Source organism: Moschus berezovskii, chromosome 15 (assembly GCF_049115385.1).
Source record: "Moschus berezovskii isolate FMDL1 chromosome 15, NW_MosBer_1.0, whole genome shotgun sequence".
NCBI classification, from domain to species: domain Eukaryota; kingdom Metazoa; phylum Chordata; class Mammalia; order Artiodactyla; family Moschidae; genus Moschus; species Moschus berezovskii.
The window spans coordinates 47,357,525-47,384,181 of record NC_142474.1 but is presented as its reverse complement, the minus strand read 5'-3'; the positions used below and the strand labels follow the sequence as shown (position 1 = coordinate 47,384,181).

Here is a 26,657-nt window from a genome sequence, read left to right as displayed (position 1 = left end):
AAAAATGATAATATGGTAAAAATATTTGGACTAAAATATTTAAACATTTCCATACATAAAAGCATAATTATGTACCTTCACTGAGAATTTTCCTGAGCTTACCAGGAATCTCAACATATGTAGAAAGAGTTCATTTTTTCAACAAAATATGGGCTACAGAGAAGGGCTTTTTGAAAGTGTCAATAAATTTCAATTTATTAATGATAAAATGCAATCTTGGGGAATATTACAATTTTATGACAACTGAAAATAATGAGAGCATATTTGTAATTAAGGTCACTGACTAAAAGGGGAGAGACAATGTGGCTGAAAAACATTTGAAGAAATAAAGGCTAAATTATTTCTAAGTATGATGGAAAATATCAAGCCACAGGTCCTAAGTGCTTAAAGACATCTAAGAAGATTGAATAGAAAAAACACCACATATAATCTCATCATAGTAAAATTGCTGAAAGCCAGTAATAAAAAAATATTAAATGAATATAGAGGGAAAAAAGGCGTATACCATAGAAAAGATCAATATGAAAGTGGAGACTGAATTCTAATCAGCATTGTATCAAGAAGACAATGCAATGACATTTTTAAAGTGTTGAAGGAAAAAATTCTTTTCAACCTAGAGTTCTATATCTGCTTAAACTATTCTTCAAAAATGAAGAGAAAATAAAGGCATTGTTTAATTCATGGTCAAAGAAGAAATCACAGAAATCACAAGGGAAATAGGAGCTTATTTTGGAATGAATGATAACAAACACCCCTCATAAAACAATTTTTGTAGATACAGTTAAAACAGTAGCTAGAAGGAAATTGATAGCATTAAAAGTCTTAGAAGAGAATAAATGTGACTTATTCTACCACCTTAAAAAACTAGGAAATGTAGAGAAAGTTAAACTCAAAGAAAACTAGAAAGAATAAAGAGTAAAAATCAATCAATTAGCAAATAGAGAAACAAAAGAGAAAATAGAGCCAAAAGTTGGTTCTTGAAGAAATTTAATAAAATTAAGAAATAAAAGGCATATAATACAAATTCCCAATATCAAGAATTGCACTGGGGACTTCCTTCCGTTCCGTTCCGTTCCGTCGCTCAGTCGTGTCCGACTCTTTGCGACCCCGTGGACTGTAGCCTACCAGGCTTCTCCGTCCATGGGATTCTCCAGGCAAGAATACTGGAGTGGGTTACCGTTTCCTTCTCCAGGGGATCTTCCCGACCCAGGGATCGAACCCGGTTCTCCCGCATTGGAGGCAGATGCTTTAACCTCTGAGCCACCAGGGAAGCCCAGGGGACTTCCTTAGAAACATTTAAATGTTAAGACACTTAAATGATAAGACATTTAAGTCACCAGGACTTCCCTGGTGACGAATCAGTAAAGAATTGGCCTGCCAAAGAAGGAGGCTCAGATTCAATCCCAGGGTCAGGAATATACTCTGGAGAAGGAAACAGCAACCCACTCCAGAATTCTTGCCTGGGAAATCCCATAGACAGAGGAGCCTGGTGGGCTACAGTCCATGGGGTCACAAAGAGTCTGACATGACTAAACAACAAGAAAATAATCAATGAGCCAATTAGCAGAACGGGCAAATTCCATATAAAACAAACATACCAAAATTGACCCAAGAAGAGAAAGAACATCTTAATGGCCTTCTATTTGTTAAAGAAAGGGAATCTGAAATAAAATTCTTCTCAGAAAAACTCCGTGCCCAAAGACTTCACTTGTGAACTCTACCAAACATTTGATAAGAAATGAAAAATGATGCCAACCACACATCATATATTTCAGAAAACCGAAGAAGAGGAATATTTATTGGCTTGTTTCCTGAGGGCAGTATAACCCTGATATCAAGACCTGAGAAAGGCATTACAAAAAAGGGAATTGTGTAACCAGTATGCCTCATGAACATAGCAACAAATATCACTGACAAAATATTAACAAAAACATGTGAAAATAACAACGTGCCATGACCAAATGTGAATTATTCTAGGAATGCAAGGTTAGTATAAAGTGATTCCGTGTAAGCTGATTTGATTTAAAAAATCATTCAGTATAAGTTGTCACATTCCACAGACTAAAATAGAAAATGAGACATGATAATCTCAGTTGACAGACAGAAATATGCCAAATTTAATACTCATTCATCTTAAAACATCCCAGAAAACTAGAAATAGAAAGGAGCTTCCACAATCTGACAGAAGATGGCTATGAAAAACTTCCAGGTAATCATTATATTTGATGAAATATTGATTCTGTTCCTTACAAAGTTAACAACAAGGCAATGGTGTCTCTATGTTTTCCTACATTTTCCTGGATGTTTTAAGCCAGGGTTTCCCTGGTGGCTCAGAGGTTAAAGTGTCTACCTCCAATGTGGGAGACCTGGGTTCGATCCCTGGGTTGGGAAGATCCCTGGAGAAGGAAATGGCAACCCAATCCAGTACTCTTGCCTGGAGAATCCCACGGACGGAAGAGCCTGGTAGGCTACAGTCCACAGGGTCACAAAGAGTTGGACACGACTAAGCAACTTCACTTAAGTATGAGATGAAGTTTATGTAGGGAGAAATCAAATGGTCTTTATGTGATCTTTACATAATTGCATAGATAAAAACTACTAAAAAAAACTACAAAAATCTACATGAACTAATAAATGAACCTAAAAAGATTACACAGTATAAGGTAAATATACCAAAACCAATTGAATTTTTATATACTAGTGAAAAAAAAAAAGAAAAAGGGGTTTAAAATATTTACAATGTTAAAAAATTAATATACTTAGAAAACAAATCCATATATATCCATAAGATACTTCTGAGAGACATTAAATAAGATAATAAGTAAGAGATAAACCATGTTAACAGATTGGAAGATTCCATATTGCTAATACATTTATTTTCCCCAGACTGATCTGTAGACTGACCATAACCCAATTCTGATCCCAGAAGCCTTTTTTTTTTTTTTTTTGATAAATGGGCAAGTAATTCTAAAATTAGTATCTAAATGCAAAGAACCTATAACAGTCAAAATAATTTGGAAAAGAGGGTACTGTATAACTTACCTAACCTAATTTCCATAATTAATATAAATCTTCAGGAATCAGCACAGGACGGTATCCACTGTATTACAGAAAAACAGATCAATGCACAAAAATAGAGGCACACATAAACTGTCACTTGGTTCTCTGACAGAGGTGTCAAGTTAGCCTGTCTGGTGAAAGGACAGTCTTTTCACTAAAAATGCTGGGACAACTGGATAACTATAATGGGAAGAAAACAAACCTCTATCCATACTTCCCACCAAACATAGGCCTAGGAATCATAGATATAAGAAAGTGGAGTCGCTCATTTGTGTCCGACTCTTTGCGACCCCATGGACTGTAGCCTACCAGCTCCTCCGTCCATGGGATTTTCCAGGCAAGACTACTGGAGTGGGCTGCCATTTCCTTCTCCAGGGGATCTTTCCAACCCAGGGATTGAACCCAGGTCTCCTGCATTGCAGACAGGCGCTTTACCATCTGAGCCACCTAACAATAAAACTATTAGCTTTGAGAAGAAAATATAGATGATTTTTTGTAATCTTGGATTAGGCAAAGATTTCTCAGAAAACACTAACCATAAAAAAAGAAAAAAAGATAAATTTGATTCCAAAACTTTAAAAATTTCTGTTAATCAAAATACACCATTAAGAAAATGCATAGAAAACCCCCAGACTAGGAGAATAAACAATAGTCTGTTGCACTTTTACATAATAATGAATATGAGAAGTACAATGAAAATAATATTCTATCTTAAAGTACAACACATAAAATATTTGAAATCCAGGCATAAATTACTAACGATGAAATAAAAGGACAAATAATTGGAAAGTTATGCTTGATTGTATAGACCATAATAAAGATGACAACACTTCCTAATTTAGTAAAGATAGTTTAATGTAAGACAAATTAATTTTTCTTTTTTCTTCCAAGGAGCAAGCTTCTTTTAATTTCATGGCTTCAGTCACCATCTGCAGTGATTTTTGAGTCAAAAAAAATAAAGTCTCTCACTGTTGCCACTGTTTCCCCATCTATTTGCCATGAAATGATGGGACCAGATGCCATGATCTTTGTTTTCTGAATGTTGAGCTTTAAGCCAACTTTTTCACTCTCCTCTTTCACTTTCATCAAGAGGCTTTTTAGTTCCTCTTCACTTTCTGCCATAAGGGCGGTGTCATCTGCATATCTAAGGTTATTGATATTTCTCCTGGCAATCTTGATTCCAGCTTGTGCTTCTTCCAGCCCAGTGTTCCTCATGATGTATTCTGCTTATAAGTTAAATAAGCAGGGTGACAATATACAGCCTTGACATACTCCTTTTCCTATTTGAAACCAGGCTGTTGTTCCACGTCCAGTTCTAACTGTTGCTTCCTGACCTGCATACAGATTTCTCAAGAAGCAGGTCAGGTGGTCTGGTATTCCCATCTTTTTCAAAATTTTCCACAGTTTATTGTGATCCACACAGTCAAAGGCTTTGGCATAGTCAATAAAGCAGAAAGTGATATTTTTATGGAACTCTCTTGCTTTTTCAATGATCCAGCGGATGTTGGCAATTTGATCTCTGGTTCCTCTGCCTTTTCTAAAACCTGTTTGAACATCTGGGAGTTCACGGTTCACATATTGCTGAAGCCTGGCTTGGAGAATTTTGAGCATGACTTTACTAGTGTGTGAGATGAGTACAATTGTGCAGTAGTTTGAGCATTCTTTGGCATAGCCTTTCTTTGGGATTGGAATGAAAATTGACCTTTTCCAGTCCTGTGGCCACTGCTGAGTTTTCCAAATTTGCTAGCATACTGAGTGCAACACTTCCACAGCATCATCTTTTAGGATTTGAAAAAGCTCAACTGCAATTCCATCACCTCCACCTGCTTTGTTCATAGTGATGCTTCCGAAGGCCCGCTTGACTTCACATTCCAGGATGTCTGGCTCTTGGTGAGTGATCACACCATTGTGATCATCTTGGTCGTGAAGATCTTTTTTGTACAGTTCTTCTGTGTATTCTTGCCACCTCTTCTTAATATCTTCTGCTTCTGTTAGGTCCATACCATTTCTGTCCTTTGTTGTGCTCATCTTTGGATGAAATGTGACTATTCTGGTTGATTCTTATGTAACGAGCCAAGCATGAATCCACTGACTGGCCTTTCAGAACCACAAAGATACACTAAAACATTGCAAATAGCTAATTCCGGCATATTTCTCCCAGCAATCTTTATTCCAGCTTGTGCTTCATCCAGCCCAGTGTTTCTCTTGGTGTACTCTGCATATAAGTTAAATAATCAGGGTGTTAAATAACATTTTTAAACAGTATTTATAAGCCAAGGAAGCATGTCTTTGCTTTTAGTTTATTGATTATTCTTAATAGTGCATTTTCATCAGATTGGATTGGGCCAATAAGGAATTCTATAATTGGTCTTTGGTTTGTTAGTAGCTATTCAAACTCACTTTCAAAAAAAAGGTTAAGAATACTGAATAAAAATTAGACCATGTGCAGCTCCAAATAACATCACAAGAAACATAGTCTCAGAAAAGATCCTGAGGATGTATGCTTCATACCTTTATTATTGTTGAAACTGCACTTTGTCACACAGGGTAGCCTAGCAGATGCAATGCTTCAATAGCTTTTTGGTTTACTGAGGGCTCTGAACTGGAAACAAATACATAGGAAATGTGACCAGAAAAGTCAAAAGAAAACCCTAAACAAATAACAAGATTAATCATGGCTATGGAATCAAGATTGTCACTCCAGAAGGCCATAAAACTCATGAGGCCCATAATCACAGAAGCAATAGCAAAAGTTCCCCACAAAGCACACAAGGGATGAGGAATTAACAATCAGGAAAGAATGAACATAACTGTTGATGCAACAGTCACATTTCGAACAGTGTTTTCTAATATCACAGAACACTGATCAAAATATACAAATGCCAGGTTATACGCCATTAGGGGAACTTCACACTTCTCCTTCATATCTCGGAACTGGAGTAACATCAGCTTCTTATTGGTTGAAGAAGAAATACCCATGGTTTGAATGAAGGCCTGGGAGCAAATGATTTTCTGTGATGATGCAATATTAATATTATACACAAAAAGTGGAAATTCCATTAAAAAGTGGGAATATTGCTTAGAAAAGCTGTCTTATTTAAATCTTGATGGAGTTTTTCCATATATTTTATATATTCTTGTAACCAAAACTCTGTAAGATTTTTATCTACATACTCACCGTTTTCAAAATCTGCAAGATGACATTTTTCCTGTTTTTGCCTAGTATCTTTATCCCAGTCGTCAAGAGTCTGTACAAAGTGCAGAGTTATTACAGAACAAGGAGTGATGAGTTGTTTTATGGACCCAGAGGCAACCAGAGAAGGCGTTAGAGAAAGCAATATCCAAACACAGACTCCGCAAGATTAATGAGACCTTAAGAGATTGGCAAGGTCCATCTCTGGGATAACCATAACCCTGGGACCATAACTTGAAAATATGGTCTTCTTCTACATTAAAATATGGTGTGATGTAGGAGTCGTCACTTGCCAAATTTCAGAGATCTAAACCTTCCTGCACTCAGAAACACCCTTATATACTACTTATGATGTACAAAATGTATAGGAGCACTACAAAAATCTTGGACTCGGTGCTTGTGAGAAAAGGACCAAAGTCGTCTCTAAAGAATAGATTCACTGGATGGATATCAACTTTATGTTCATCTTGGAAAGAATTACATGGGAGGCAGCAGGACTATTTAATGAGGAAAATTTTTGGTCAATTGTTTTCGGCCTCTTCAACCAGCGTAGACAGACTACTTCTCTTTTCCCATCCAGGGCCATAAGTGCTCCAAAACAGGTGATGTTATAAAAATAACAAAAGAGCAGGTTGTTCCTGCATAGATGCAGAAGTATTGTACAGACCTGAAAGAGGTTCCTGTGTAGAAGGCCAGGACATGGGTGATGGGGGCGATTGTAATAGGTACTGCCACTTTTGCATAGACAGCAGACATCCGCTTGCTTATGCTATCCATGAGGCTGGTCTTCTGCCAGGCAGAAATCATGGTAAGCATGTCATCGACCCCAACATCTGTTAGAGAAAGAAGCAGAGTATTCGTACTTTTTTAACATCCATTAAAAATTAACCAGATCAACTCAAACCATTTTCTTTGCCCATCTCTCAAGGTCTCATTGACTTTGCGGAGTCTGTGTTTGAAAAGAGCTTTTTCTGACACCTTCTCTGGTTGCCTCTGAGTCCACAAGACAACTCATCACTCCTTGCTCTGTAATAACTCTGTGCTTTGTACACACTCCTATTTGTACACATAGCGCAGTACACTCTACTCGTAGTCATCATTCAGGGTATTCAATGAAGAGTCAGGAAACCTGGCTGACTGGGTGTTAGGTGAAGCAGGATTAGCAATGTATCTCTGATTCCAATCAGAACATTTGAGAGACCATTTTCTCTTATAAACCATTTTACTCTAAGGCACTAATATTGAGGTAATATCCTGTTGCTTAAAATATAAGCTGGATTTATCTGTTCTCCAGTTAGCATCTAACTATCAGTGTGGTATGATTTTAAAGGCACCCCGTAGTTTACACACACACACACACACACACACAGATATATACATACATGTAGTTTTCCTGTTAGTCTGTTTCTGATACTGAGAATGCTATCATTCAAACTTCACCTGCCCAGGTTAAGGCATTATGTCAGTAAAATGTAGGTACTCTTGAGATCAGAAATATGTACCAAAGTAAAGCTTAAGAATCCTTCACATATTAAGTGAATACTGAAGTAACCAGTCTCTTCCACAGTGATGTTTCCTGATTGATTTGTAATAAAGAGGACTGGAGAACATTTGAGGACTCTGAAATTGTCACCGAAGGTTAGGAGAGGAGGACTACAGGGAAGACAGGGGATTACAAAGGACAGCCTAAGCATGTTGCCGATCAATCTCGCTTCCCTCAAGCTTCCTACTGCTTTCACTCCTGTACACCTCTGTTTCTGTGTGTATTCATACAAAATCAATACTTGGAACTGAAAAGTGAAAAGAAGGTGAAGTCGCTCAGTCATGTCCGAATCTTTGCGACCCCATGGACTGTAGCCTGCACCAGGCTTTTCCATCCATGGGATTTTCCACGCAAGAGTACTGGAGTGGGTTGCCATTTCCTTCTCCAGTAGATCTTCCTGACCCAGGGATCGAACCCAAGTCTCCTGCATTGCAGGCAGACACTTTACCCTCTGAGCCACCAGGGAAGCTTGGAACGGAAATGCTGATTGATTTTAATATCAACCTTGAAAGATCTTCTCCATGGATTACATGGGAAGGTACTGGGAATTGCACTTTGCTTCTAATGACGATGTTCTGTGTGTATGGTCTGGGAGAAGGGCCTCCAGTGACACAGGCTTATGTGGTCTGTCATAAACTGCATCCTGACACGCCCCCTGCTGCCAGTTTTGTGGATTTCACTTGCATTCAGCAGGACGAAGGGCTAGAATCCGAACTACTAAGGACCACAAATAAACTCATTGATATGGAATAGGTATTTTAAAACCGGTTTTATTATTTATGGAATTTGGTTCAGAAATTGTCCTCACACATTTCTTGAGCTACTTAAATCACAGCCCGCCCCCAACATGCACCCCTACACTCACGTGTCTATGTATATACAGACAATATGAAGATGGTTGATATGAAATCAGTTGTCTAACTTGAGTTGTTCATGGCTGTGGGAACATTGAATAAGCATGAGTGTGTACTAGGAAGGTATACATCCAGTGCACAGTTCCTCCCCTATCTCCCCTAGGAAACCAATCATTCTTTCAAGCTGTTTACTTTCCAAAATATAAATATATTTACCTTCTTACACTTATTGTAAAATAAACCCTGAAAGTACAGGAAAATACAAAGAAAAACTTTAAACAACTGCACTTCCACCTATCAGGCATAATCCTGGCTAATATTTTAAGTGTTATCTATCCAGAATTTGCTATGCAAATATACATGAATATTTGTATATTGCTCAATTTAAAACATCTTGTTTCATAACCAGCATTTTTCATTTAACACTTTATATCTACCTCTTTTTAAAGACTGAATAGGATCCCAAAACTTTATGTGCTCTGAGCAGACCAATCCCATGTTGAGATAGGATTAGCTTGATTTTGAACACCAAGAATCACCAAACTATTTTTCACAGAGGCTACACCATTTTATATCCTACTAACAATGTATAAGTTTTTATGTTATAGCTGTTATATCTTCTTGATTAATTGGCCCTTTTACAAATATGTAATGTCCTTCTCTCTCTTTTAACAGTTTTTGAAATAGTCTGTGTTGTCTGTTATCAGTACAGGCACTCCTAGTCTTTTTTGGTTACTATTCATAGGGAGTATCTTTTTCAGTCCTCTTAACGTTCAGTCTTTTTATGTCTTAGGGTCTAAAGGGGATCTCTTGTAAATAGCATATCGTTGAATCATGCTGTTTTATCCATTCTAACAATATCTGCCTTTTGATTGGAAAGTTTAATCTGTTTAGATTTAAAATAATAGCTGACAAGGAAGCACTTACTTATATTGTTTTGATATTTATATTCTGTATTTATTACAGCCTATTATCTTCATTTCACCCATTTTTGCCTTTTTTGTGGCCAAACCCAGGCCCCAACAGTGAAAGTGTGAGGTGTCCTAACCATTGGACCACCAGGGACCTCCTGATTTATGCTTTCTTTAATGTGTAGTTTCTGTTTTTAATAGTGAGCTGTTTTGATTTTACTGAACCAAGTTTCAGTTCTACCAAACACTTAAAGAAGAATGAATGCTAGTCCTTCTCATGCATTTCAGGTCCAAATTCTTACACTCAGTGGTGTCTGACTCTTTGCAACCCCATGGACTATACTGCTGCTGCTGCTGCTGCTAAGTCACTTCAGTCGTGTCCGACTCTGTGTGACCCCATAGACGGAAGCCCACCAGGCTCCCCTGTCCCTGGGATTCTCCAGGCAAGAACACTGGAGTGGGTTGCCATTTCCTTCTCCAATGTATGAAAGTGAAAAGTGAAAGTGAAGTTGCTCAGTCATGTCCGACCCTTAGCGACCCCATGGACTGCAGCCTACCAGGCTCCTCCATCCATGGGATTTTCTAAGCAAGAGTACTGGAGTGGCTTGCCATTGCCTTCTCCGCCATGGACTATACAGTCCATGAAATTCTCCAGGCCAGAATACTGGACTGGGTAGCCTTTCCCTTCTCTAGGGGAATCTTCCCAACATCAAACCCATATCTCTCACATTGCAGGGGGATTCTTTACCAGCTGGGCCACAAGGGAAGCCCAAGAATACTGGAGTGGGTAGCCTATCCCTTCTCCAACAGATCTTTCTGACCCAGGGATCGAACCCAGGTCTCCTGCATTGCAGGTGGATTCTTTACGAGATAAGCCACAAGGGAAGCCAGTTCTTCTCAAGTGCTTCCAAAAATTGAAGAGGAGGAATAGTCTAAAGGAGAATTTCACAAAGAAAATATCTGTAGAAGATACAAGAAGTGCGGGCCACTTTCTCTAATTCTACCCCCTCACCCTCATCCCTGTTGTCAGCCTGCCTGCTTAATCAGTTTCTCTGCAGACATCTGTTCTCTCAGGTTTATGGCTAGTGGTGAAAATGTCAGAGCTTCAGAATTTACACATTCCATGATTAAATCTCCAGCAGGGATTCATGACATCTTTGCTTTTCTAGTCCAAATTCTTACAAGAGAAACTGTCTCATTGGTTCAGTTGGGCTTTATTGGTAAACATGAACCCAAACATCAGTGGCTATGCAGGTGGTGGCGGCGGCTATGGCTTTGCAGGCTATAGACAGAGCACACACTGAGAACTGAAAAACACACCAAAGGGCACCACAGCATCTTTGTGTATTACACGTGCTTGTGTGCTCAGTGGCACAGTGTGTCCAACTCTTTGTGACCCTGTGGACTGTAGCCCACCAGGCTCCTCTGTCCGTAGAATTTTCCAGGCAAGAATACTGGAGTGGGTTGCCATTTCCTACTCAGGGGATCTTTCTGACTCAGAGATTGAATCCTAGTCTCTTGCATCTCCTGCATTGGCAGGCAGATTCTTTACCACTAGAGCCACCTGGGCAGCCTATATATTTCTTAGCTGTGTACATAGACAGTACTGATGGCCCAAGTCAATCTGGGCAAATTTCAGTGTGCTTGCTTACAATTTGCTTAGCGTATTGGTGACTTGTGGATTACAGAGTGATGGAGAAAGGCTGGTGATTTGTGTTCACAACAAAGAAACTGTATTTAAATATTTAAGCTGTGTCAGTATGAGGCAGAGAAAGGCATGATTTAAATGGTGCTGCATAGATAATTTTAGAGTCTGTTGTGCTGACATAAAACAAGAATAACTTTTGTTGTTTTTAGAGGATAAGGAGGAGATAAGTAGTTTTCCAGAATTGATTTTTTTTTTTAACTCTAAGGATTGAAGTTTGTTTTCATTGTCCTTATTTCAAGGTCAAGAAGATGGAAAAATTTCTAGGTGTGAGAGAAAGTCTGTGTTTTGAGGAGCTATGACTATTGAAGACAGTCTTAAAGACAAAAGAAGAATTCAGTTTATTATGTATGCTGTGAGTGCTGAATTCTAAGTATAAGGGAAGGAAAGAAAGATTGCTGAACGATAAGAAGAAATAAATGAGGAGCATGAGAAGCCTGTTTGGCCAATTTAAAAGAAAAAATAAAGGGAAGGCAAAATCAGTACAGATTTATTGCTCAAGTTCATCTCAAAGAAAAATAAAAGTATCAATAATTGGTGAAAATAGAAAGATTTTTTAAAGAGAAAGTATAAGGAGAATAACGGGTTTCTCCTAATGTAAGATATAATGTAAATATTATATATTTAATATAAAAATAAACTAGATGGCTACAAGAATTAAAGGAGTGGTGCACTGGTCAAACACATGATAAACAAAGCAATAAAACAAAATAATGAGTCCTGAAAGCGACTTAAAAACTTTAAAAATAAGATATAGGAAATATCACAAAGCAGTGATGAAATAGGATGGGGGGGAAGATAGATCTTTGATTTACAATATATGCTCAGATAAAATCCAGGAAGAGGGAACTAATGGGAACAAAACAGAGGAAAGAAATAATACTTTTCAGGTAAACTAGTAGTTGGACTTTAGCTGAATTTGGTTGGGAAATGACTTCCTTAATGTAAAAGCAGGGGAAGAAGTCACAGTTGCGCCTTGCTGTGTCCCTCCACCTAGGGGAGAGCTAACTTATCACAGAGTGAGAGCTGACTTCCTTTCATCTATGGAAATTGTCTCCTGAAACAGGCGGACCTGGGTTTTCAGGATCAGGACCTGATGGCTCAAGACTGTGTTCCTTTCACTGTGGTCAGCAGACCAACTGCATCCGAACCTCCTGAGATAAACCATGAATGAAGGAATCAAGGAAGGAGAGAAGGAAGGACAGGAGGGAGGAAGGAAGAGAAGAAAAAAAGATGCAATTTAAAAAAAGATCAAAAAGAAATTTAGATTCTATCTTGAATTAAACTCTCTGGCAGTACAGTTCGAGACTCTATTTTAACCCACATTTCAACCACAGTGTCAAGTTTTGAGAATTGCTGGCTTAAAAAGAAACATTGCTAAGTGGACTAGAAGGAGGGCTTTTGAACAGAGATGTCAGAACATCCCATGGTCCCTATTGTGACATCCCAGGGTCACCCACAGAAAGACGTGGGTTTCTGGTTAAGGACAAGGCAGGTTCTCGGACTGATCCCACTCCCTACCCTTCACACCCTCTGCCATAATGTCTGGCTTCACGGCAGCAGTTGGCCCATTTGCTCACAATCAATGGGTAAAAGTGCAAGAGAGAAATCTGCACAGTGTCTAGGTGGATTTTCTGTTGCTTGCAGAGAAAGTAAGCTACCTGCCGTTTGTCATCACTGGACAAATTCCTGTTGACTAGGTCCAAACCAGAACTGGCTCATTCAATCTTCATTTCACCTTCCTTCTAAGTCTGAGAGGTTAGAAAGCCGAACACTCTATTTCCCAGGCTTCTTTTCTGTTGGCGGTAACGGATGAAAATTCGATTCTGAGAATTGGATCAACTCACATGATACTTGGATCACAGGAGCTCAGTGAAGATTGTCTTCCCTGCTCTCTGCTGCTAAGCCAGGGGACTCTGAAGCATCTTCCTGTTATATGTCCCCAGTTTCTTGGTGTATAGACACCAGAGGCTTGTTGATGTGGGGACAACTCCAGGGGTGGTCTCCAAGGAGGTAGTTCTGCTGGTGGTCAGTTCTACAGTGTTCTGACAACAAAGATCCTGGAATCCCAGCCTAGAACTTGTGTTAGACTCCACAGTAACTGTGTAATCACCTAAGACTATATTCAACCCTTTCTTGCTTAAAATACGCACCAAGCCCTCATGAACAAAATAACAATAAACAGTGTCAGGGATTCACCGTTAAATGTCTTGATCAGCTTTTAAAATGCCAGTTTCACTGAAGAATGACCTTGAAGAAGCAGTAACAATTATTAATTTTACTATTTACCCTTAAAATGCATATCTTTAAAATTTTCTTCATGATGAAATGGGAGGTAAGCATAAAGCACTTTTGCTTCATGCCAGGTTATGCTTGTCTAAAGGAAAAACACTTGAAAGTTTGTTGAGTTGTGAAATGAACTATTTTTCACAAAACATCATTTTTACTCTAAATAACAAATGATAGGCAAAGCAAATTTATTGAGATTTGGGTATTGGCAGACATTTTCTTAAAAATAAGCCTGTCATTGCAAGGAAAGTCACTTGGCAGTTGTTGTCAATGACACAATTTGAACTTTCAAAGCAAAAAGTAAAATTTTGGGAAATTTGTGTCCACCACAGTGGATTGACATTTTTTCAACTTAAACACCTTTCTGATGACATTGGTGATGAAAATACTAAGTATATTTTTTCCTGTTGTAAAATGTAGTGGGATATGTTAAAACTCATAACTCAGCAGCCAGTGACTTTCCAGATGGTCACAGGTCAGTGTTACAAAATCAGGTGTGGATAAAGATAGATTCAAAGTGAAATAGAGACAACATATTTTAATGTAACAGAAAAGAAATTCACTGATGGGCCTTAAGATTTCAAAGTGCTGCTAAATCTTAAGGAACTACCACTTATCAAATTTCAGTGTAATATCAGAGAAGAATATACCCAATTATTTGAAAAGGCTATATACCTGTGAGGGTGGATTTTCTTCATGTACTTAACCGAAGCACCGCCTTGAAATTGACTGAATGTAGAAGTGGACATGAGACTATAGGTGTTTTTTATTAAGTTCTATACTAGATATGCAGCAATTTAAAACAAGGAAATTATTCTCACCATTTTTTTGTTTTGGGAAACTGATCTTTTTCATAAAGATGTTATTTATATTAATATGTAATGATTTTATTATTGCTATTTGAATGCTTTAAGAACTGTTAACTTTTTTTGCAATTTATAATACTGTAAATATTGATTCTCAATATTGATTCTCAATAATTTTGGGGTGTTCAGGGTTTCTGTGAACGAAAACCTTGAGAACTCTTTTAGTGTGCGGTTCAATACCACATGTCACCAGGAGGTGGCGTCATGAGCACACGTTGCACGCTCCCCGGCCGCGGCTTAAATGGAACGCTTCAGTTTCCGCAGCACACACAACCTTGCACCAACAACCTAAGGTGTCTAATACTCTACATGAGTTGATGCTGAGGAAGGAGACGATAAAGAGAGGAAGGTAGACCCTAAGTCTTATTAAAGCCCTAAAAGAACCTGTAATCGTCCTTAGGGAGGGAAGGAAGAAAACCAAACAGACGGTCGGAAATCTGCAGGGGTGAAGTAAGCGCGTTTTAGTGGCAGCGCCTACATTAGTGATGCTGGCTCATCTGCACCTTGAACCTGGAAAGCATCTCTGCATGCCCAGCTGTTAAATGAGACCAGACTTTTCCCCGAAGGAAACCCTTCCACTCCTCTGGTTGCTCTTTACACCCAAAGAACGATTTCCTACTCTGAACATTGAGTTACTGTGAGACTTGGCCCTGACTTCATTCTTCACTGTCCACAAATTCAATTTCCCTCACCAGATTAACAGAAGCAGTTCTCTGCATGGCAAGTCACAACCCTGCAGCTAGTGTATACCTAGAAATGCCAATTTCCTAGCATCAGGAAAAATTATTTGATATAGCATATATTCATGTGATTTGTTCCTTAGGAAATTTGTTCTGAAAAAGCCAGATCATTTCGAAAATGTGGTACCCGCCCCCTGGAATGTTGTTGTGGTTATTGTAAGGTTAGACTCTGACAGTTCTTCATTGCTAATCACCCAGCCCCATGAGCAACGCTCTGAAAGGTCAATGTCCCCTCCATGGACTGAGGTCACTGAGCTCAGAGGTCATCCATCCCTTCTAACCTACAGCTGTTCTATACTATTAAATGTGAGGCTATTACTGTCCTGAGCTTCAGTTCTGGAGCAACGTCACTTCCTTTACCGACCTTCCTTCTCTGTTTCCTGTTTTGTGTCTGAATCCTCCTTGCTGAACTGGGACAGGCTCACTTTGTTCCCCCTAATTTTCATTTTTCTGTCCCTCAAAGAAATCCCTGTGCCTTGAGCTGATGTCACATCCCCTGGCCTTGCTCTCACCGTGCTCCACCAGACAAGAAAAGGCAGTAGCTGTGTCTTCACCTGCAGAAGGAGAACCCCGTCTAGATCCGACATGGATGGGAGATGAGGCATGATTTCTTAGGGTCCCTCACTTACTACTGTCCCTCCTACCCTGCTTTCCGGAGAGCCAGGTGGACTTGACTATCAGAGCCACCCCTCTGATTTGCGGCCCCATGGACTGTACCCCCTCAGGATTCTCTGTCCATGGGGATTCTCCAGGCAAGAATACTGGAGTGGGTTGCCATGCACTCCTCCGGGGATCTTCCCAACCCAGGAATTGAACCCAGGTCTCCCGCATTGCAGGTGGTTTCTTAACCAACTGAGCCACCAGGGAAGCCCAGCTGGTGGATATCCAAAGCCAAATCTATAAGGCATCGTCTCAGCCTCTGGCTCTGCTTCCATTCCTCCTGGTCTCTCTTCTGTCTTATGACATAGGAACCTCAACACCTTCTTTGTGCAGAAGTCCACCCATTCACATGTGCTACTAGTGATAACCCACCTGCCAAGGCAGGAAACATGAGACGCAGGTTTGATCCCTGAGTTGGGAAGATCCCCTTTAGAAGGAAATGGCAACCCATTCCAGTATTCTTGCCTGGAAAAGTCTCACAGACAGAGAAGCCTGGCGAGCTACAGTCCATAGGGTCACAAAAAGTTGGACACGACTGAAGCAACTTAGCACACAGCACATGCACCCACTCACAGCACTGGTGAGCCCTGTGCACTTGTGGGACCTTAGGGGAGTTCACAGGAGGACATCGATAGAAATCACGCTGTCATGGGGCTGCAGGTTTTACCAGGCTCCTCTGCCGGGTCCCCCTCCCCTGGACCCAGTTGCATCCAACTTGCTTGTTCCTTTCTCCCCATCCTTCCTTTGCTTTCATCTCTCCTTTGTCTTCTTGAATCATAAGTATCAATACTTCTCTTTGTTTAGGAAGAAAGGCTGCTTTTACCTTTCTCTTCTGTGGCCGCGTCCCAGGAAGGACCCTGTCCTTTAAATTCTCACTGTTCATCCCAGGATATATCAAGTTATATTTAGAAAAACAAAACAAAACAAGATAAGCTCTTTTGATTAAATAATGGATGACAATTTTTCTAGCTCATTGTTATTTTAGCTTTCAGGTTCTATTAAATTGGGATCCCATAGCAGACCCCAAGTCAAGAGTTTTCCCAAGTGTGCCTTACTTGGGAGGTGACCATGAAGGGGAGGAAAAGCAGTAAGAGCCGTGGAACACTTACCGTGACAGTGCTGGAATGTTCCTGGGTGAGTCTTTCTGGGACACGGGCTTCCATTCCTCCTGGGAAATGCCTGGCAACACATGGTTGGGTCATATGCCAGATGTAGGTTTAATTATTTAGGAAATAGTCAAACTTCTCCAAAGTGGCTGTGACCTTTTACATTGGCATCAGCTCTGTGTGTGAGGGACCTGGTTTTCCAACATCTGTATGCCACAAACGATAACGCAGTGTATGTGAACGCATGCCAAGTGCTTCAGTTGTGCCTAACTCTTTGCGACCCCATGGACTATAGCCCACCAGGCTCCTCTGTCCATGAGATTCTCCATGAAAGAATACTGGAGTGCTTTGCCATGCCCTCCTCCAAGGGATCCTCCCCACCCAGGGATCAAACCCGCATCTCCTGCATTGCAGGTGGATTCTTTACCACTCCAGAAATGCAAAAGACGTGGGACAGACAAAATAACTGAGAAAAGAACAGCAGAGTCGGAGGGATCATTTCACCTGATTTCAAGAAATCTCATAAATCTGGGCAATGTTTAAAAGTTCTGAGGCCTGGCCCATGCTCAGTTGGGGTGGGACTGAGCAGCAGGAAGTTTGTCTCCCTAATTCCTGTGTGCTAATTCCTCTGTTCAGACTACTCTGAGAATAGATTCTTAAGTGAACATATTTCATGAGACCATTAGGGGGCAGCCTAAGCTTAGGACTGCTGGGATATTGCATTTGCATCACAACAGAGGGTCAAACTGACACTGCCTAATTTTTTCAGATAATCAGATAATGTGGGGAAGAGAGGGAAGGGGAAAGAATAGAGAAAATAAACGGATGCGTACTACCTCTGGTAGTACTTTAAAAAATGCACTAAATATTCACTGGGCATGGAGACTGGACATGCCTTGATTGGTTTTTGATTCCGTGTCGATTATTGGCATCCTGATGTAAAAAGTAGCACCTACTACCTACACATGTTGGTGGCTAATAGAATTTTAGACTTAGCCTGGCACTTGAAACCTTATCAAACTTGGCTCTAGTTTAAACTTCCACACTCTTCGAAGCTTTCCCAGACTCCCATAAACCCTCTGTTTCAGCCCATTGGTCTAGTCTAATCACCACTTTCCTAACTCGAGGACCACCCCGCTCTGATCTTTGAGGCCCCCAGCCAGAGAACGCCCCAGTCCTCCTCCCCAGGATGTCCTCTGTTTCCCTCCAGCCCTCAGGGACCACTCCTCCTCAGAGTCCACTAAGACCTCTCGTTCCTTGCTGGGAATTTATTACAAGCATGTACGCATGCTCAGTCACATCCAGCTTTTGCAACCCCATGAACTATAGCCCGCCAGGCTCCTCTGGCTGTGGAATTTTCCAGGCAAGAATACTGCGTGGATTGCCATTCCCTACTCCAGGGTATCTTCTCCACCCAGGGATCGAACCCACATCTCCTGCACCTCCTACATTGGCAAGAGTTACCACTGAGCCACCTGAGAAGACCCACTTATGACAGGACACCCCCCTGTAATCCTGAATTGCTTTGTACCTTGTCTGACTGGCCATACTGGAAGGCTCTTTGAGTCCTGGAGCCCCACTCCCTTTCAATTTAATAATCGTTGGTAGTGTTGCATGTAGATGGCTGATGATATTTATTTGATATCATTTGAAAAGTTTTGTTATGATTAGATGAGCTTAAAGTGAACTCCCCAAGAAAAGAGCTACACTTTATGATTCTTCACCCTTGTGCTTAGCATCCTGCCTGGAACAGTGCAGGTGCTTGATATATGATCATTGCCTTGAGATACATGTGTCCACGTTCAGCATTTCCTTGCTTCAAGCTGAACCTTTTCCCTCCTCCTCTCTTTTCTCCTTCTCTCTTCAAGAGACAGCTTGGTGCAATCTGGCCCTGGGCTGCTGCTTTTCCTTCCCTCCTCCCTCCTCTCTTCCCCTCTCCCTTCTCTGATACATGTGCATCTGTGATAGAATAAGAAACCCACGTTTGGTCTCTGCCCCCAAAAGCAGAGCTTGCAAAACCCTTGTAACTTTCTGAGTGATGGGTGCCGGGAACATCTCTTGGTTTAATATTTGTTTTTTGATTCCCAGTTCCTGACACAGAGCTCCTGAATTCATTGGAATTTCAGGGGTGATAGGAACATCTTTTGTTCTAATGAGGTCACTCTGGGTGGGCTCCTGGGTGGCTTCAGAATGGAGGCTGGTCACCAGAAAGACAAAGATGGATTAGAAGCTTAGGACTTTCGGCTCCATCCTCCAGGAAGGGAGAGAGGCTAGAGACTGAGTTAGTGAGAGGTCATGCCTACATGGTGAAGCCCCCATGTAAAAAATCCCTAAACTACGGGGTTTGGGGAGGTTCTGGGTCTATAAACACATCCACGGGTGTGGGGTGATGCACCCCAACTCTGTAGGGACAGAAGCTCCTCAACATGGGACTCTTTCAGACATCACCCTACCTACCTCTTCATCTGGCTGTTCATTCATATCCTTTGTCATGAACCAGTCAGTCCTAAAGGAAATCAAGTCCGAGTATTCATTGGAAGGACTGATGCTGAAGCTGAAGCTCCAATACTTTGGCCCCCTGATACGAAGAGTTGACTCCTTAGAAAAGACCCTGATGCTGGGAAAGATTGAGGGCAGGAGGAGAAGGGGACGACAGAGGGTGAGATGGTTGGATGGTGTCACCGACTCAATGGACATGAGTTGAGCAAACTCTGGGAGATGGTGAAGGACAGGGAAGCCTGGTGTGCTGCAGTCCATGGGGTTGCAAAGAGTTGGCTACAACTCAGCAACTGAAAGACAACAATAAACCAACGTAAATGTAAGTGCTTTCCTGAGTTCTGTGAGCCATTTTCACAAATAATGGAACCTGGAAGGGAGTCGTGGGAACAAACTCCAGTCTAGACCTGGTTAGTCAGAAGTACAGGTGATGTGATGACTTAGGAAGTGGGATCAGCCTTGCAGGCCAACTCCCTAACATGTGGGTTCTGTGCTGACTCTGCATAGTTAGTGTCAGCACTGAATTAAGTTGTAGGACACCCCTTACCACTGAGGTCGAGAGAATGGTGATCAATGAGAAGAAAAACCCTATACATTAGTGTCAGAAGTTTAATGAGGGGAGAAATGGTTCTCCTTGAGCTTTATTAACACATTCAATAACAAGATGGAAATAGAGACAGGCACAATAGCCAAGGTATTTACAACAGCTCTCAAGCATTCTGCACAGAGCCGTGATGTTACTGGTGACACAGTCATAAGAGCCACCAATGCCACTCTGGTTTATCAACTGACGTTGAGGGTTGAACAAAAGTGTTAAATTGTGGCAGAATTTAGTGAGCATGAAGATGTAATTTCTCCCCAGATATGCTCACGAATTCATTCTGTCTAGAAACCTTTGGTGCCAGGAGGGGTCTGTGGTGTCTCCAAGTTAAAAACCTCTCTTGTAGCACAATATGTGAAGTACGTATTTTTCTTTAATGGTCAAACAAATTCTTTTTCATTTTCTTTTTATTAAAAAAATTCTAATCTTCAGGAAAGTTTCTAAGCTGCTACCTTTGAGTATTGGAGAAGGAACTGGCAACCCACTCCAGTATTGACTAGAGAACCCCATGGACAGAATAGCCTTGTGGGCTGCTGTCCATGGGGTTGCACAGAGTCAGACATGACTGAAGCGACTTAGCATGCATTCATGCATCCATTGGAGAAGGAAATGGCAACCCACTCCAGTGTTCTTGCCTGGAGAATCCCAGGTGGAGAATCCCAGGAACAGTGGAGCCTGGTGGGCTGCCGTCTATGGGGTCGCACAGAGTCGGACACGACTGAAGCGACTTAGCAGCAGCAGCACCTTTGAGTATAAAGTCCCAAGGATAACCTGAGACCAATATCGATGGTGCTTAGACTTAAGCACAGGAATCAGAGGGCGTGTTCAGCCCAGAGGCCAAGAATGGCTCACCTGAGGCAGGTAGGCACTGAGCATCTTCATTTCCAGCAAGCACCCAGGCGATGTTGCTGGTGTGGAATACCCCTCAGAGTGCCACTCCCTTATAAGAGTTTGGCCTTCTGACATGCTGAGAGCTTGAACTGGGTGAGTGACCACCTGGGAAGGAGGTAGCCCAGGGGAAGCAGGAAGAGCTGCTGTGTGTGTCTGTGACATGAGGGGGCTTTGAGGGTGGACAGCCTCGGGGAGGGACTGTGTGTAGACACTGGAGACGGGGCTGGGTGGCAGACAACTTGGACATCCCACCTCGCTCTGTGGTCGCCCTCCAGCTTGCTGACGTTGCCCAGGGCCAGGCCTGTCCCCCGCATCACCGGGGTCTGTGCCCCTGCACACCAGGAGAGGGGTACCCTGGTTGGCAGCGTCTCCCCATTGAGGTCTTGGAACACATTCCCAGCCTGACTGTTCTTGCACCACCTGCTTCTGTGTGGCTGAGAGCCTGTCGCCCAGAGCAGGGACATGCAGGCTGCATCCCACTTTACCTGCCGTCTCTGCTTTTCCTGTCTCACCCTCTTCTCTCCTCTCACCTCCCAAAGAAAATGACTCCTTCCCACAGTGCTTGCAACAGGGGCTGTTTTGTGGGAGAAACTCAACTCACCCTAAGGCATGCTTTCAAACCCTAGACTACCCCCCACCCTTGGGGAGCCCCAAGAGTGAATCAGTCTCCCCAGCTCTATTTTTGCACCAGAACTAGGGGGCCCACCTATCTATTTCCCAGTTATCACTGAGATAGACTTATATTCCAGAGGCACCCTAGGGCCAGAGCCTGCAGTGGGTTCCAGAGCTCAGCAGAGTGTAGTCGCTGGTCCTCCCTTGAGGCTGGCGGCAACCTGGGAGGAGGAAGGAAGAAGGCAAAGGAGAGAATGAAAGTGTCATATCCGTGAAACCCACAGGTGAGGGGTTCGCATCCACCTGGTTGGTGATCCTCGGGGTGAGCGGGCGGACCGCGTCTCTACTCCCCAGAGATGCAGCTTTCCCTCTTAGAGAATCCCACTGACAGTAAAACCGTGGGTGGTGGCCTCGGATGCTTTGAGCCATCCTGCTTATCTCCTGGGATTTAAAAATCCTCCTCCCACAGCGCCTTCTATAACCGGATAACATATTCGGTTTCAGCGGCCGAGTTCTGAGTGGAGAAGATGGCCTCACTGATTATCTAACAACCGGATCCTGCCTTCTCCTCCCTCCTGTCTCACCCAGGAAGTGGGTTTGCATTTTTATTAATCTGATCATTTATCTCAGAAGGATTAATGACGTGCCTGGCATTCACTGGTTTGTTTTACTGTGGACCTTTTAATTTATTTATGGTTTGGATAAAATTCTACACAGTAGAGAAAGAAATAAAAAAATCTTTAAATTAATTTCAGAATTTCTTGCTTAGCAAGCGTCTCCCCTTCCAACTGAAAACAAGATATTGAAACAATTGGACAAGTGGTGCGGATGGGGAGAGGCGATCAGTGGGGCTGCCTCTTCCTTCTCCTCTACTCTGTGAATTTTCAAGCAAGCTCTGTCAGGGGAGATGCGTTTTTAAGAACATTTGCTACAGGCAGATGCGTCCAAAGGACAGAAAAGGAGGAAGACGGAATTAGAGAAGATGAAGAAAGGATGAAATGCAAGAGAATCTCAAACACGTTTAGAGTGGCAAATCACTTTTTGCAATTTAAAAGAATTTTAAAAGACATTTCTAATGAGTTCAGACTGAAAGGACAGCATCTTTCTCCTGAGGAAATTTTACAAGTAATTTGAAGTACGGAGCTGTGGATAGCAAAGTGCGCTTTATCTGCCATTTCATCCCTTGACTTGGTTTTCAGCTTAAAAGAGACTATATGAGCCAGTGAGTCCATCTTTCTGGCTCCTGGCTGAGCAATGGAATGTGACAGTGGGTCAGGAAGATCAGGGCAGATTTTAAATAGACAAATGGAATTTGAGATGCAGATGATTAAAAGCTAAGAAGCTGAAGTGAATCACTTATTCTTTTGATAGATCATGGCAGCCTGTTTCTTCAACCACAGTAGACACCAAGCTGCTTGGGTCCAGGATTCATACCTGGTACATCCTGAGTTTTTGCACAGCACCCCTGGCCCTTGAAAAGATCTTGTGCAGGTAGTTTAAGCCTTCAGATTTTATTGCATAACATCTTTGCTATATATAGTGTGTGTGTATAAGCGAGATGTCAGACATCAAGTGTGTACATGTGCATTCACACACTCGGAGTGAAGAGAGAGAAAGGATAGAGATAAGCAGATAGAGAGAGAAACCTTTAACCACAGAGCCCAGAAATTCGCATTGAATTCAGTTGGCCACAGGAGTCGGTCACTAAAAGTTTGTGCATGGAGTATTGATAAAACCAACATTTGCTTTCAAGAAATTTATACTGGTGATAGATGGATTAATTATCTAAGAATTGGTAGTGATGGGGTGGGTGATTAGAAGTAGAAAGGACAATCTAGAAGCTCTTGAAGATTGTCTGGGTGAGAAGTCAAGCTTACCCAGTACCAGGGGCTTCTGGGGGTTCAGATGGTAAAGAATCTGCCTGCAATGCAGGAGACCTGGGTTTGACCCCTGGGTTGGGAAGATCCCCTGGCGAAGGGAATGGCAACCCACTCCAGTGTTCTCGCCTGGAGAATTCCATGGACAGAGGAGCCTGGTGGGCTACAGTCCATGGGGTCACATCGAGTCAGATACTGAGTGACTAACACTTTCAGTTTCACCCAGTTCCAGGAACAGAGGTGAATTAACATGCTGGGGAGACATTGAAGGAGTCGGGGTCAGTGACACAGCAGCTCCTCGTGTGAGGGGGTGAAAGGAAGGAGCCACAGAGAGTTCAGAAACGCCACATCCTGTCTGTCCATCACTGAGTCAGGATCTCATTAAAAGAGCCCCACGCCCAGTAGTTTATAGCGCTGGAAAGTCCTCCTGAGAAATGCTGTGTGTCCGCCAGCCTCTGCTAACCTAATGATTTCCATGCTGTCTATTCCACAGGTGACAGCACTCCTTCCTTCCAGGTAATTGGTGAGAAAGCTCTGGTTCTATGTAAAAGTAAGGGGGCAGCCTTTTAACATTGGATATTTTGTTTTTAAGGCTTCCCAGGTGGCTCAGTGGTAAAGAATCCACCTGCCAATGCACAAGATGCAGGAGACAAAGATTCCATCTCTGGGTTAGGAAGATCCCCTGGAGGAGGAAATGGCAACCCACTCCAGTATTCTTGCTACAGTCCATGGGGTTGCAAAGAGCTGGACACGACTGAGTGACCAAGCAGCAGCAGCATACACTTTTTTGAGATGGAATTTGGTTTGCCTTTATAAGACCAGCTAAATTATCTGAGAAGGAGAGAAGATGGTCTCCTCAGCTTTGGATGGGAAGATGGTACTTCGGGGCACACAGACAACCGGGATTTTAGCCCCCAAAGGATGGCAGGACCTGAAGAATGCCAGCCTGGATGTTTCCGAAGTGTGGGCAGTAAGCACTGGACCCGGGGATGAGAGGAGAGGAACCCCAGGGATCCAGCCAGCGGTCAGTGGGGTGGACATTAAGAGGGACACACTTGTGGTTTTCCTGAGCCAGACTTCTTTCTTGAAGCCATCTTAGAAAACCTCTGGTTTGTCTATGGCCCAAGAGACGGGATGAGGGAGCCACGATAAGGAGTGACATCACATGGACCTCTTACTGGTCCTAGCAAAGGGAATCTGAAAGCCAGGCTTATCCTGATTTTTCTTTCACAGATCTGTTCTCAACTTCATTCTGTTCCATTGATCCATTTGCTTGTTTTTGTGCCAGTTTCGTACTTGCTTAATTATCACAGCTCCATGTGTGTGCTAGGTCTCTTCAGTCATGTCCAACTCAGTGGACCATGGCCTGCCAGGCTTCTCTGACCATGGGATTCTCTAGGCAAGAATACTGGAGTGGGTTGCCATTTCCTTCTAGAGGAAATCTTCTTGATGCAGGGATTGAACCTAAGTCTCTTAGGTCTTCTGTATTTGGCAGATGCGTTTAACTTTTCTAACCACTAGCACCACCTGGTACATACCACAGCTCTATAGTAAGCCTTAATATCTGGTAAGTCCTTCAGCTTTAGTTGTTTTCTTCTAGATTATTCAGAATTTCCATGTAAATATTATAACTAGTTTGTCAGTTTCCTATAGGAAAAACTTCTGATTCTTTGCAGCCCCATGGACTGCAACACTCCAGGCTTCCCTGTCCTTCACCAACTTCTGGAGCTTGCTCAAACTCATGTCCATGAAGTCAGTAATGACATCCAACCATCTCATCCTCTCTTGTCCCCTTATCTTCCCACCTTCAATCTTTCCCAGCATCAGGATCTTTTACAGTGAGTCAGTTGCTTGCATCAGGTGACCAAAGTATTGGAGTTTCAGCTTCAGCATCAGTCCTTCCAATGAATATTCAGGACTGATTTCCTTTAGGATGGACTGGTTGGGTCTCCTTGCAGTCCAAGGGACTCTCAAGAGTCTTCTCCAATACCACAGTTCAAAAGCATCCATTCTTTGGTGCTCATCTTTCTTTATAGTCCAACTCTAATTGCAAAACCCTCAGCTTCCCGGGCTAGCCTAATGCTAGAGTGGAAATCTACAGTCAGTGTCATCAGGGGCCTGGGAAATATAAGCTATGTTGCAGATAATTTTTTTGACCCTTGTTAATTGTGTATGTGTCTCTAAGATAAGTTCTTTCTGAGCCTCGTCATGATAATTCCAAGTCTGTTATACCATTCTGGAGATTGGCATTGGGCATCCCTGTTGTTGTTATTGTCCATTCTCTAAGTTGTGTCAGTTTCTTTGTGACCCCATGGACTGCAGCACACCGAGCTCCTCTGTCCTCTGCTATCTCCTGGAGTTTGCTTAAGTTCATGTCCACTGAGTCAGCGATGCTATCTAACCATATCATCCTCTGTCTGCCCCTTGTTTGTCTTGGATGGGTGGGATGATCATCTCTGCTGAAGAGGAAAGTTACTTTCAGATCAGAAATAGATAAATAGGAAATATTTTTTCTCTTCTTTTAACGAAAAAAAAAAGTTTGACCACCCCTTTTCCCTTTAATTGTTTAACTAAGATGTAGTAAGATGTAGCCTTATCCTGTGGAATGCTGGGTGAATTCTTTAAAAAATATACACACACATACCCATAAACACACATGGAAACAAACAAATGTCAAGTCATCTAAATGGTAACATTACTTGCTTTGGACCTTATATCAAGTTTTCTGAATAAAGCTCTTGAGATTCTGCACGAAGGCTTAGAATCTATTTTGTAGAAGAAGGAGAAGAGAACCCTGTACTGCTCTCAAGGACACCTTAGACTAATGAGTGGAAGTCATTTTAGGGGGTTGGCCTCAACCCGATATATGAAAAAAGAGCTTTCTTGCAATGATGACACAACTACATATTCATGATACACTCTGCTATCAGTTTTCAGAATCTCAGTTTTTAGAGCAGTCTTTTCTTTAATTAGTTAATTAATTTTCGACTGTGCTGAGTCTTGGTTGCTGCCCGTGGCCCTTCTCTAATTGCAGTGTGCAGGCTTCTTGCTGTGGTAGCTCCTCTTGTTGCAGAACACAGGCTCTAGGGCACACAGGGTTCAGGAGTTGCAGTGCACCAGGTTAGTTTCCCTGTGGCATGTGGAATCTTCCTGTACCAGGGATCAGACCCGTGTCTCCTACATGAGCAGGTGAATTTTTAACCACTGGACCACCAAGGAAGTTCTAGAGCAGTCTTTATAGTACAATACTATT

The 26,657-nt window shown here is 42.1% G+C and overlaps 1 protein-coding gene across 1 annotated transcript; it reads right to left on the bottom strand.

Moving 5' to 3' along the window:
- Positions 1-5,474: 5,474 nt before the first annotated feature.
- On the bottom strand, positions 5,475-21,379 carry LOC129554669 (patched domain-containing protein 3). The gene is given in 9 exon segments (XM_055423676.2): positions 5,475-5,568; positions 5,570-6,128; positions 6,131-6,316; positions 6,461-6,494; positions 6,496-6,752; positions 6,755-6,883; positions 6,886-7,086; positions 20,877-20,932; positions 21,168-21,379. Coding segments are annotated over 9 exon segments (1,728 nt in total).
- Positions 21,380-26,657: the final 5,278 nt, after the last annotated feature.